This window comes from Nicotiana tabacum, chromosome 4, assembly GCF_000715075.1.
Source record: "Nicotiana tabacum cultivar K326 chromosome 4, ASM71507v2, whole genome shotgun sequence".
Taxonomy (NCBI): Eukaryota; Viridiplantae; Streptophyta; class Magnoliopsida; order Solanales; family Solanaceae; genus Nicotiana; species Nicotiana tabacum.
In genome coordinates this window covers 55,882,538-55,896,329 of record NC_134083.1, presented here as the reverse complement: position 1 = coordinate 55,896,329, position 13,792 = coordinate 55,882,538, and the positions used below count along the sequence as shown (strand labels likewise).

The window sequence follows — 13,792 nt, the reverse complement described above, 5'->3', positions numbered from 1 at the left end:
GGATAGAGAGCAGATCCAAATGTGCAAGTCATTGGTTAATATTGCAAAGGAATGCACTTAATGGAGGTTTGAATCTTAATCATTCAGATTTTAGATATTAAGTGCATTTATTTTCAAAGTCTGAATCTTAATTATTCAAATCTTAATCGTTAAGTGTGTTTGTTTTTTTTACTTCACAACCACTTAATAGGTCTGTATCATTAAGATCTATAACAGAGACTTAATTTATTAAGACGTTATCATCCATATTCATTATTAACTGTCGTCACCGCCTACCATTATCAACTACCACCATGCCACCCACCACCACCATCATCCTCAATCATAGCCGCCATCATTGTCGACTACCACCACCCACCATCCCCACCACTCCCACCACCATCATTAACGATAACCAACACTCATTCATCTCAATTGCCACAACTAATCACCCCATCACCATCAACAAACATAGTTGGCATTGTCCATCATTATAAACTACCACCACCCACCACCATCTTCCTCAATCACAACTACGACCACCACCACCCGCCATTATTAAATATCACCACCACCACCACCATCCTCAATCATAATAGCTACCACTACTAATCACTACTAGCCACTACCCTAAACTACCACCAACCACCGCTTTTAGTCGGCATTCACAAGCACTACCGTTAGCCATCACCACCAACAACTATCATATTTTAAAAAGCTATATATTTTAGTGATGTAGTATTAGATTAATTAGTATTTTATTTGAATTTTATGTTTATTAATTTTCAAATAAACGTAAATTTTATACATTCAGATGTTAAAAATCAAACAGTCTTAATTATTTAGTATTCAGATCTTAATACACATCTTGATATTCAGATGTGTATTCAGATTCGAATGTCTTAATCTTAATACACATTTTGATATTCAGACGTGTATTTAGATTCAGACGTCTTAATCTTAAAAAAAAAACAAATGAGGCCTTAGTGTCTCAGCGACAATTGGATCCTACAACGATTCCAATGCCTATAATGGTAAAGCTTAAGCTTGACACTTTGTTCCACACTTTGTAACGAAGACTGGTTATCTATATTATCTTGATTTCTTTTTTAATTTATGGGAATCTAGATACCCTTTTCATATGGTCTAACCTTTTTAGAAACTACAAACAAAACCGATTCTTTATCTGATGATTCTATATGGTTTTCACAGACATGCATCCTCGAAGTTGCTAAAGAAAGGAATTGCCTCTTATTGGGGCCATCCAAGATACAAAGAAATGCTAAATCCAGAGGTGTGATGTTGCAGCTGATGAATTAGCAAAGCAACTTAACAGTTTGGATTTTGTATCAAATATGTAGAATTCCTTTCCACCTACAAATATGATAGGGTGTTCCATTTTTGTATTCAAAAACTACCACCACCACCACCACCACCACCACCTCCACCAACCCCCCCCCCCCCAAAATCCCTACCTCTATTTTCCATAAATATAGGACACAATCATAGACTAACGACCATAATAATATGCTGACCATAACTTCCTGGAAAAAGCTTTCAGTTTCATTGCTTTTCTGCGCCTTCTTCTCTCATTCTTTTGCCAGCACTTTCACCATTACTAACAATTGTCCTTATACAATATGGCCTGGTACACTGTCTGGTTCTTCATCACCTAAACTTTCCATGACTGGCTTTCATTTGAATGCTGGCCAAAGCGTCAGAATTCCAAGTGTCCCGGGATGGTCAGGTCGAATTTGGGCAAGAACTGGCTGCACTTTTGATGCCTCTGGCGTTGGCTCTTGTCAAACAGGTGACTGTGGTGGAAAGCTCGAATGTGATGGCCTTGGTGCCACACCACCTGCCTCTCTCTTCGAGATAACTCTGGGTACAGGAGAGGCCAAAGATTTCTACGACGTTAGCATAGTTGATGGTTACAATCTGCCAATGGTTGCAGCCCCAGAGGGAGTCCATGGAGGATGCAATATCACTGGATGTGTATCCAATCTTAACATGGGTATGTTCTGTGTAGTTGCGTACTGAACATGATTAGAAGATTATTTTTATAGCAATAATGTTCTGGCCACCTTGCAAGCACCTTGACTATCCCACCAGATACCTGATACCTTCACCTTCACCAGCACAAGCACCAAGAAACTGTGCCCACCACGACTTAGGCAGTCAATTGACTAACATCTTTGGGTGCAAATATACTGGGATGCATTTAACAGATAAGACTAACAGATATCTATTCAAAAATCTAACAGGTTGTCCAAAAGAACTTCAAGTGGTGGGTGGAGATGGAGAAGGAAATGTAGTAGCATGCAAGAGTGCATGTGAGGCCTTTGGTTTAGATCAGTATTGCTGTGCCGGTGAGTTTGCCAATCCAACAACTTGTCGTCCATCATTCTATTCTAGCATCTTCAAGAGAGCTTGTCCAAGGGCTTATAGCTATGCATATGATGATGGCACCAGCACTTTTACCTGCAAGGCTGACGACTACTCAATCATCTTCTGCCCCATGAACGGGTAATGTGTATAAACATATCTCATTATCCATACACTATATCTTACGTTTTCCATCTTCCCCTAATCTACCACTATTGGATTGTGAAACAGGATAAAGAGACCCAACGGTGGAGAAACAACTCCACCTATTGAAGAAAGCAAAATGGAAAAGTTATCAGGGACAGTTTCTTCAAGCATTCTCCTTCCATTCCCGATGCTGATTGTGCTGTTAATTCTCAGCACATATCTCCAGACATAAGTCAGAACAGCACAAATCAGGACATGGTATGTCATAACAAGAGAACATTTAAGGAATGATATCTGGAGAAATAGTTGGGGCATTCCTGAGGAAACTTAGAGCAAAACCATACAGACAGCAACCTGTTTAAAATAGGCAGTATCTTGTATTTAAACATTCTCTTTACTTGTTTTTTAAGTATCACATTACACACTAACAAAATGTAGAAAATCGGATGAATTGCTGTTCTTTGTTAAATTGAATCAACACACATTTAAAATTCACCTGCAAAGTGAGAAATGCAAAGGAAAAGCAATCAAAATCTGAGATTAAAGTTCGTCGATGACAGAACCTCTAAACGAAATATGGGGATATTTAGGGTTGAGATGGTGGATTTTCCACAGCGATGTGAACATCTTGCAAATTAATATGATCTGGTCAGTACCAATATTCTCGTTTTTTAAGACTACTTTTATAAGCTCTTACAAATTTATGACTAGTATTTGTGTAGGCAAAGCACAGGAAAAACAGGAAACAAAAAGAGGAAAAGAAAATATGAGAATACATAAAGTATGAATGAAATATGTACAATCATATCTTATTTTTTGCTCTTGCTTTTCTTCGGTGCTTGAGGTTTCTTTTTAACTTTATTTGATATCTTCACTCCCTTCTTGCCCTTCTTTTGTTCCGTAGCCTGCAGAGACAGCTTGGATCTCAATATATGACCTAGAAATTGAAGCAACTCTCAGTGATAAACAAAAAGAACAAAGCATACCGATGCTTTTTTAGCTTTTGCTTTGACATTTCCATTGATCTGATGATCAACATTCTCATTCTGGTCGCCTTGGGAAGCTGGTCTTCGCAAATTTTCAGCCTCCTCGTCCGAATCAAATGTGAAACCATCAAGAGTCCCTATCAAAGTCAGAAGGATCGATTCAAATTGGACTGTAAATGGCTTAGTTCCCAAAGTGAAACACTAGAAGACATATGACATCTACTTTCTATAAAAGCAGATATTTCAGATAGAACCTTGACCTTCAACCATGGTTTCAGCTTCGTAAACATTTGATTGTGGCTTCAGTTGTATGAAGTCATTCATGATGGCATCCACCTGATCAGAGAGCACATAATCATTCAACTAACAGCATAAATCTTACTTATTTCTAAAAATTTTAGGACACGCTTTGATAAAATGGAAAGTAAAATGAGAGACAAGTCATAAACCCCTGCCAGAATAGCAAATCTAAAGTTACACCATGGATAGAATAGCTGATTAATCAGTAAGCAAGCCAAAGAAACAAACCTTTGCTTCTGTCTGTCCAAAGCTTACCTACAAAAGAGCACAATTTTATTAGATATACATATGTGGAGGTGGGTGCATTTGTGCATGTGTGTGTATGGGGGAGATAGGTAAAGACAGCAGAAAATTGCTAGAGACAAGAGCGCCATACCACACAAAACGTCCTGGAAGGCAATATTGTCGTTTTATATATGGTTCCTGAGATATAAATGAACTGAAGCATTCAGAACAAACTTTTCCAGAGTAATAAGATTACAAGAAAACTTTTGTGGAAATTGCTAGTACCCAAGCCTAAAGCAGAAAATGTGGTTGTGTTTTCATGTGCTTTAAACATATGGGCTAAAGTGATATGATAGCATATTGATTCAAATTAATAAATTTTGTCAAGCTAGAGCAATAATGATGTTGATTGTTTGAAACATATTAAAAAGCAACCACGAAAGTGACTTGCAAGAAATTGGTAAACAAAGGTTTCAGAAACATGTTTATACCTTTCAAATCGAAAAGCATTTCATGTTTTCCTGATGGACCGTCTGAAATAACTATCCTCCCAACAGCACCCATATCACCACTCAGATCTATGGAATCACCTTCACACTCCACAAGTGCCTATGTCAAGAAAGGAATCTAAGGTGTGATGCAAAGCTTCACAGGATTAACGGAAAATAACAGAGGATTGGGGAAAGAAGAAACAAAAGCAAAAACAAGTACAATATTAACAATCCATTAATTGTACCAACATCCAACTTGTTAAAAATTCCATAGAAGTGGCAACCTGCTAATGCCTAAGCACAAATTTTTTATTTATTCTTGATAATGGTGTTGCTAGCTAGTGGACGCCTCCATTAATCTACCGGATACCTGTTATCTCTCACCAGCACAAATAAGGCAACTTTGCCTCCCAAAAGATTAAGCAAATGGGAAGAATTCAACTAGTGTCACCTAAATGACTTTGTTTTGGACTTAGTACAGTGAACTTTTTAGATGCCAAACTGGAATAAGCCACCATATCCTCTTCCTCTGACATTTAGACAAACTTCTCAGCTCAGGAGAAAAACTGAAATGGGGTGTGCCCTCAGGATCTTGACTAGTGGTAAGCGCAGCACATGATGTGTGGGTTAAGTGCACATCACAAGTTCGAACCCTACCACAAACAAACGTCTTTAAGTGGAGAAGGGTAGAGGAGCGGGCCCATGATCCATCGTGTTGCGCACTCGGGGATTTCTTCGTTATAAAGGACAAAAAAACTGAAAGGGGTGAAAACTAGTAAACTCTGAACTTATTAGCAGATTTGAGAAGGAAATTTGCTGAAAGGAAAAGAATAAAGAGAAAAACAAACAAACCATAGTAATAACCTCCACACCAACATAGTCACCACACCCTGCTTACTTTACCTTTGTCCTTTGTACTTTCTCGGGAAGCACCAAAGGCAGCCTTGAAGATGACAACTACACAATGATCATAAAAGTGAATGAGTGAGCATTCAACATAAACAAAGATCCATCAAGGATTACTAAAGTTTCTCACATTTGGTACACTTTGTTTCTCTGGAATATTTTCCTCCACAGCATCCATGTCTTCCTTCTCTATACCATTTCAAACAACATATTACAAAGAAAAACAAATAAAATGTCAGGAGAACCAACAGCTCTTACAAGATAAAGAGAGCAAAACCCTAATGTAAGCTTAAATAGACACTTGCTCCAAATGTTTTGAGATCCATTCATCTCTTATATACTAAGTTATGGTTAGAATGTTCAGAAGCCAGAAACAGCGGACTTACCTTCCTTTAGCTGACTCTCTAGTTTTTTCTTCTTTTCCGGATCCTCTTTCTTCAGCTTTTTCTTTGGAGATTTTGATGTAGAAGGTACATCATTTTCTTCTTCTTTTATAGGCTTAGCATCGTGTATAAGCAACTCTTTATCAAGGACTTCCTTCACTTTTATGGAACTGCAATCATGAGAAGATTCAGAATCTGATGACAACGTCAAGACTGAATGACTAGGTTCCTGCATGAATCAAAATTATGCTTGAGATAGAATTAAGATCACTGCCGTTAACAGTATTTGCATCAAAGTTATCAATAAAATGTATGGGAGAAGACTGTGAGGATCAAGCCAAATGTCGCTAAACTTCAGGCAACTGATCAAAAGGTGGAAAAGAGATGCCTATACCATATTGTGATAATTTTCATAAGGATGGCCAAAACAAATCACCACTTGCAGCAATTGCCAAAACTAATGACAAGTACTCGTACTACCTTTTACTGATACCTAGAAAAAGAAAAGTGTTTATGTGACTCCAAAAGATTACATTGGGAAAGGATAGAGATATGTCAAAAGGTTTTTTTGTTAATAATAGTTTTTCTTATAGGAGAGATATGTCAAAAGGTTTTAATCTGCACAAGTTAGTCCCAGAACAAATTCCGGATAGAGTAGTTATTTCAAAATATTACAATCTGCCTAGTTAACACTTGCATGGGGAGGGGAGGGCTCACCGGATCAGTGGATTAAGCTGGAAACAGACGGTAGATCGAGAAGTGACGGGAGGTTTGATTTTGGGAGAAGAAGACAAAATTTTATCAGGAGGAAAAGACGTGAATGGGTTAGTGATGCGGGCTGGAAAGGTAGAATGGGTCGGTACTCTCTTAACAATCATAGGGTCGGAAAAGATTTCAGCAAGCATAGTCCTGGGCCTCCACACATGGGCCCAGCAACTTTTTCCAATTCTATTAGAATCGATCCAAAGGGCCATATCAAGCTGCGTCCGTTAAGGCTCCTAAACATATGGGAGCAGTCACTCCTCCTTCTTCTGCCAATGATGCCTCACACAGTGTTATTTCTTCACCAAGCACTAGGGACTTGTGCCCCTCTTCGGCCACTGTTCCAGGGGCAGCACCGGCTAAAGCTGGCGGTGTTATTCCATGGCCCCCCGCCTCTGATGGACCCAGCTCCATCGCCCCCTCATCTCCCACTGTGCTTAGATGTTCTGAGGTTACAATACAATCTCCTCCAAGAGAGGCATTAATTCCTGAGGTTGGTGCCTCTCAAAGAAACGACGTAATCCACCCGGCACTCAGAATTCCTATTACTAGCAATGCTATGGCCTTGCATTCCTCCGGTAGGGGCAAGGAAAAGGTAATTACAGAAGACGCATGTCCAATTTTGTCACGGATTGGAGAAGGGGATATGTCCTTATGGATGGAGGATAAACTATTAAACTTTGGGAAGTTCTTAGGTATTTCTTTTGAAGGGAAGGAAGATAGGATGCTAGAACTGTTGAGGGATATTGAGAAACAACCTTGTTACGAAGGCGCGGGGAGGAAGTTGGGTAAAGGTGCTAATCAAAATAAAATAGGGGATGTAATGGTGTATCAGAGAAGGGGTCGAGTGTGTGACATGGAGAAAGGGACCTCGGTTAGGAGGGGTGGGGAAATGGGGGCTATTGTTGCTTATGGAAGTTAAGATCCTTTCATGGAATGTCAGGGGGATGAATGACCCAAACAAAAGGGCCATCATCAAAATGGGAGTTAGGGAGTGGGGTGCCAACCTAGTTTGTTTTCAGGAGACCAAAATGAAAGTTTTGTCGGATGCGATCGTGAGAAGTGTCTGGGGAGGTAGTTGGGTGAAATATGATTGGGTCCCAGCAGCGGGAAGTGCCGGGGGCATTCTACTCATGTGGGATGATAGAAGCTTGGAGGTAAAGGAGATTAGGAAAGGAGTTTTCTCTTTGGCAGCTCTTGTCAAAGATAGAGTGAGTGGGGTAGAGTGGGGATTTGGGGGAGTGTATGGGCCGGTAGGGGAAGGGTCCAAGGTGTCTTTCTGGGAGGAACTGGCCAATATTATGGGGGAATGGGACATTCCATGGGTTCTAGGGGGAGACTTTAACACTATTAGATTTCCGGAGGAGAGATTAGGGTGCAGTGTGATTTCGAGGGCCATGGAGGAGTTTTCTGACTTCATCAATGATCACTTTCTCAATGACCTTCCTCTGTCAGGGGAAAAGTTTACTTGGGCCAGGGCGGAGGATTCCAACTCAAGGTCTAGACTTGATAGATTCCTGACATCTCCCTCATGGGATGAGCTGGTGCCGAATGTGCTGCAGATTCCTTTACCCAGGTTGACTTCAGATCATTTGCCTATTTTGCTAGATGGATGCAGAGGGAGGGGGTGCGTGCTCCCTTCCGATTCGAAAATATGTGGTTGAAAGTGCCAGGATTCGGGGACAAGGTGAAAGAAATGTGGACAGGCTACGGGGTATCAGGGTCACCTTCATACCGTCTTTCGAAGAAACTCAAATTGCTAAAGGGAGATATTATTAGGTGGAATAAGAAGGTTTTGGGGAGGGTAGAGGTTAAAATGAGGGAGCTTATGCATGAATTGGGGGACTTAGAAAGAGGGGAAGGGGCGGGGGAGTTAGACGAATCTGAGAAAGAGAGATTGGAGGAGGTTAAGAGGGAAATAGTCGAGTTAGCAATAGCTCAGGAGACTAGTTGGCGGCAAAAATCGAGGGTGCTCTGGTTAAAGGAGGGGGGATTCGAATACCAAGTTTTTCCATAGGGTGGCGATCGCAAATCGAAGGAGAAACTTCATAGAGTCTTTAGTTGTGGATGGGGTGAGGATTGAGGGAGAGGAGGAGGTAAAAGGGGCGATAACGGGGTTTTATGAGAACTTATATAAAGAGGAAGTTAGTTGGAGGCCGACTTTGGGGGGAGTAGAGTTCAACCATATAGGGGAGGGAGACAGCGAGTGGCTAGAAAGGGCTTTCGAGGAGGAGGAGGTGCACGAGGCTGTGTCGTGTTGTGCTGGTGATAAGGCCCCCGGGCCTGATGGTTTCTCCTTGGCTTTCTTTCAGTTCTTCTGGGACACCATCAAGGAGGAGTTGATGGAAGCCATTGAATACTTCCATGCGAATGGTGTTTTCGAGAGAAGTATCAATGCTTCCTTTATTACTATTGTGCCTAAGAAAGAAGGTGCATCTTGTATCAGAGACTACAGGCCTATTAGTCTCGTGGGGAGCATTTACAAGATTATTTCTAAAGTGCTTTCCAACAGATTTAAGAAGGTACTTGACATGACTGTTTCGTCCTCCCAGAATGCGTTTGTGGAAGGTAGGCAGATACTGGATACTGCCTTGGTGGCAAATGAACTTGTAGACTCCAGAAGGAAAGATAGAGAACCCGGCTTACTATGCAAGTTGGATCTTGAGAAGGCTTTCGACCATGTCAATTGGGAGCTCCTGGAATTCATTATGATGCGGATGGGGTTTGGGGAAAGATGGAGGGGATGGATAAAGTTCTGCATTTCCTCAGTCAGATTCTCTGTCCTGGTTAATGGTAGCCCGTGTGGTTTCTTTGGCAGCTCCAGGGGTCTCAGACAAGGTGATCCCCTATCCCCATGTTATTCATTCTAGTGATGGATGCTCTGAGCAAGATGATGGATCGTGCGGCGGGCGGAGGTTTCTTGAGAGGATTCTCAGCTCCGATTGGGGTGCTCAGTGCCCAAAGAGTCTCACATTTGCTTTTTGCGGATGACACACTGGTTTTCTATGATGCCGACATGAATCAGTTGACCTGCCTGAAGCAGGTCCTGCAGTGGTTTCAGTTAGTATCAGGACTCAAAATCAACATCGGCAAGTGTGAGATTTTCCCGGTAGGTGTGGTTACTAATATTGATGCCTTGTCTGGTGTTCTCAGATGCAAGGTGGGTTCCCTTCCCACTACTTACCTGGGTCTCACTTTGGGCGCTTCATATAAGGATACTACAGTTTGGAATCCAGTGATCGAACGGGTTGAAAAAAGATTAGCAGGGTGGCAGAAATGGTATTTGTCAAAAGGAAGTAAGGAAGTGCTTATCAAAAGCACTTTATCGAGTATGCCCACCTATTACTTATCACTGTTGCAAGCACCGGTGAGCATCACAGAAAAACTGGAGCGACTTCAAAGGAACTTTCTGTGGGATGCGGCGGATGGAACTAGAAAGTTTCATCTAGTGAATTGGCAGACAGTCACTTCCCCAAAGAAGTGGGGTGAACTTGGAGTGAAAGATCTTAGGGTTTTTAATAGAGCTTTAATGGGGAAGTGGTTGTGGAGATTCGGGGTAGAAGAGCATGCTCTATGGAGGGAGGTCATAGTAGAAAAGTACGACTCAACGGGAGGGGGTTGGAGGACCAAGGCGATCACAACACCTTTCGGGTGTGGCATGTGGAGGAGTATCATGAAGAATTGGAAAGCATTCAGTGGCAACATCACTTACAGGGTGGGAGATGGAAGGAGAATCAGCTTTTGGAATCATAGGTGGTGTGGAGAGGATACTCTCAAGGTCTTCTTCCCCCACGTCTTCAGAGTTTCAAACCACAAAGAACTGATGGTCCAACAGATTCGCAAGGAGCTTGAAGGGGGTTAGTATGGGACCTCTCATTCAGGAGGAACATGCAAGATTGGGAGACTGCGGAGCTCCAAGTTTTGTTGGCGCTGCTATACGGGCAAGACAGGCTTCAGCCATCCTGTGACTCTTGGAGATGGGGCTTGCGTGGCGATGGTTTGTTCAACGTAAAGTCCTTTTACCAGAGTATGTTGGTGAGAGAGGAGACCACTTTTCCATACTCCTCGATCTGGATTCCTAAGGCGCCCACGAAGGTGTGCTTTTTTGCATGGCTAGCGGCAAGGAGAGTGATCTTGACTGCTGAAAATCTCCGAAAGAGGGGAATTACACTTGTTAGTTGGTGCTACATGTGCAAAAGCTCAGGGGAATAAGTTGATCACCTTATGTTGCATTGCCCTGTGTCCTCTGCTCTGTGGAGGGCAATCCTGAATCTTTTTGGTGTTCAATGGGTGATGCCAAGCACTGTAAAGGAAATATTACATAGCCGGGGCGGTTTTCGAAGAAGAAGAAAGCAGAAGGCGTGGAAGTTCGCCCCGTTAGCTCTCATGTGAGTAGTATGGGGGGAGAGAAATAGGAGAGCTTTTGAGGAGATTGAGTCTCCTTTTTCACATCTTAAGAATAGTCTTTTATCTTTGATCGCTTTTTGGTGCACTCATTTAGCCCCTACTTGTATAGAAGATTGGGCGTTTTTTTTGTAGAGAATCATGTTCTGATGTAAATTCTCTACGTCTTTGGTATACTTCGTGTATACGGGAGTTCTCTCCCTTTTGATTAATACAATTTACCTTATCAAAAAAAAAACACTTGCATCATTCTAGCATACTAAGAGGTTTGAACTACTAGGCTGTTCCTGGAGCCTAGAACAGTATTTCCACCCAAACTTAACTGCTAGCTAGTGGACATCTTTTGCTTCATAAGGAGAGAATACTATCAAGAAATATATTATGCTAAACTAGATATGCATTTTCGGGCTACATCGCTGTCATTTTCCAGAGTGAATGCTTACAAGAACAATTTTAGGAGAATAATTGCTCTATCAAAAAACTATAATAGTACTGATAGATCTAGGCTCTTTTAGCCATTTACTCTTCATTTACCAGAAAATGACTAAATATTTGACTGACAGGCTGTTGAAGTCCCTATTCTCTTGTGTCTGATGTATTGATGTCTATCAATGGAGCAATTATTGACTGCACCATCTCCAAAGTATGACTGGTATAAAGCCAGCAAGAGCTAGGGGCATAAACAAACATAAAAGCAAAGATCAAGGGTCTCATTTAAGCTGCATAAGCAAATACATAGCATCAAGGGGAATCGCACAAGTCGAACAATGTAGTGGCTGCTTTAGCATTCTTTAAGTATTACACTCACTATCCATATTTTCTCTGTCAATTATAAAAGTTAAACTTCCACGACTGATGTTAATTCAGTAAATTAAAGAATAAAGACAGCTGATAGGAAGCTGCTTACTTTATCTGTAAAAGCCTTCTCTAGCGCTCTTCTCTTTGTAAATACCTTGTCCGTGCTTTTTCCTGTACCATTGGGAAAGAGAAGATCTTTACTGGTCCTATCATCTTAAATTTCTCACTTTCAAGCTGATGCAGTTGAATCACTTGGTAGAATGGATTAGCTAAATACCTTCTTTTTCACTCTGATTTTCCTTCTTTCTCTTCCTAGTAGGTGTGTGATCTACTTTTGCATTTTTAATTGGAGAATTTACTTCAGACATCTTGTTGAGCTGACATTCCTCCCCATCCTGACTGCTTTTGGCCTCTGAAAGTGATGCTTTATCCTTCTGAAACAGTTTACTAAGATTGACGCTATCCTCATCATCACTTAGACGGCTGTTATCTAAGGGAGATTCAGATCCGGACGATAAGGTTATCCGAGCAGGCGCCTGCTTGAATTTAACAGTAGATTTCTTGGTTATTGCCAGGAAAATGGTACAACAGCAAACAAATAATAACTAAACAATGCACACGCTTTCAACAAACGTACATGGAGAATGAATAAACTTCAAAATAACAGTCTTATACTTCAATAATGATCCTATATTATCAACCTTGACAATAATTAACACCAACCAAAAGCTGGATCGGATGCAATGGCGGAGCCAGGAATTTAGAAAAAGATACTAGAATGTCACACTTAAAACTTGAACTTATGACCTGAAGCAATTTTTAAACCCCTTCGCCACTACACTTGAATCTTCCCTCATGTCAAGGGAACTCAACAGTTTATATATAAACTAAGAAAAACTCGTTTTTTCCCTATTTGTGCAGTAAAAATTTTCGATGAAGGGGATTCAATTGAACCCCCTTGGCTTTACATAGCTCTGCCCCTGAGGGATGCAACTAAGTGGGCGTTTGGACATAAGAATTGTAAAATTCCAAAAAAAAAGTGAAAAAGTTTTTCAAGTGAAAATAGTATTTGAAAATTAGAGTTATGTTTGGACATGAATATAATTTTGGGTTGTTTTTGAAGTTTTGTGAGTAATTTGAGTGAAAATTTTGAAAAAAAGCTTTTTGGAGTTTTTCAAAATTTCGAAAAATTCCAAAATGCATCTTCAAGTGAAAATTGAAAATTTTATGAACAAAGCTGATTTCGAAAAAAAGTGAAAATTTTTTGAAAAAAAGGAAAAAATTTCTTATGTCCAAACGGGCTCTAAGTAATCGTGAGTGAATGACTAGTGAGTCTGCACCTAATTCCTTCAGCTTGACCTCTATATCTAGTCCAGAAAGTTTTTTTCAATAAATATTTACACTAAATTTAGCACCGATTACCACAAAGGTACAATGGGTGCACTATTTACTACACCTATGTACTTGAATCCGGTTCTGTCTAGAAGCAATATGGAACATTAATCCGAAGTGATAGCAACGATACATTAGCAATCAAAAGCGTTTTAAACTCAGTCATACGACAAGGAAATGTTCAATTAATTAAGCAGTGAGTCATTGCATAGAATCGATTCCGAGCACCGCACAGCGCGCAAAAATGTATGAATTGCAAGGTAAACAAAACATATATACCTGAAAAGAGCGGAGCCAGTCTGGAGATTCTTCTCTTGAGTCGCTCATTTTTTGAGGTTTTGACAATAATTTCAGTGGATGCAAGGGCGGCTCTAGGGTAAGGCAGGCCAAACCCTTGCGTTACAGCTTGTTTCAATGGTTAATGGTTCAGCTCGTCCGGTTATTTTATAAAATTTGTATCATACCAATTTTTTGATTATTCTATACTATGTATAACTAAAATTAGACTTTTCGAAACCGTCTCAATCAGGTCAGTTTCTCTTCATTATCGGTACTGTTCAGTTAATTTTCGATATTTTTTAAAATATCACGTAAAAATTACTAGTAAAAATAAAATATCATAATATACATATTT

The 13,792-nt window shown here is 40.5% G+C and overlaps 2 protein-coding genes across 3 annotated transcripts; one reads left to right on the top strand and one right to left on the bottom strand.

Moving 5' to 3' along the window:
- Positions 1 to 1,200: 1,200 nt before the first annotated feature.
- On the top strand, positions 1,201 to 3,006 carry LOC107779601 (pathogenesis-related thaumatin-like protein 3.5). Its single transcript, XM_016600056.2, has 3 exons — positions 1,201 to 1,993; positions 2,244 to 2,505; positions 2,596 to 3,006. Exons 1-3 carry the CDS (start codon positions 1,507 to 1,509, stop codon positions 2,741 to 2,743), a joined length of 897 nt encoding a protein of 298 aa, XP_016455542.2. The 5' UTR covers positions 1,201 to 1,506; the 3' UTR covers positions 2,744 to 3,006.
- Positions 3,007 to 3,103: 97 nt separating this feature from the next.
- Positions 3,104 to 13,580, bottom strand: LOC107779586 (uncharacterized). 2 transcript variants are annotated; one of them, XM_016600038.2, is made up of 12 exons: positions 13,438 to 13,580; positions 12,044 to 12,302; positions 11,876 to 11,937; positions 5,806 to 6,031; positions 5,550 to 5,608; positions 5,417 to 5,470; positions 4,514 to 4,631; positions 4,174 to 4,220; positions 4,026 to 4,052; positions 3,752 to 3,833; positions 3,498 to 3,634; positions 3,104 to 3,416 (listed from the first exon to the last, which is right to left on the bottom strand). In XM_016600038.2, the coding sequence occupies exons 1-12, from the start codon at positions 13,483 to 13,485 to the stop codon at positions 3,321 to 3,323; spliced, it is 1,215 nt and encodes a 404-aa protein (XP_016455524.1). In that variant the 5' UTR covers positions 13,486 to 13,580; the 3' UTR covers positions 3,104 to 3,320. The 2 variants fall into 2 exon arrangements, with proteins under 2 accessions (XP_016455524.1, XP_016455531.1); XM_016600045.2 differs by having other exon boundaries at positions 3,758 to 3,833.
- Between the last annotated feature and the right edge of the window lie 212 nt (positions 13,581 to 13,792).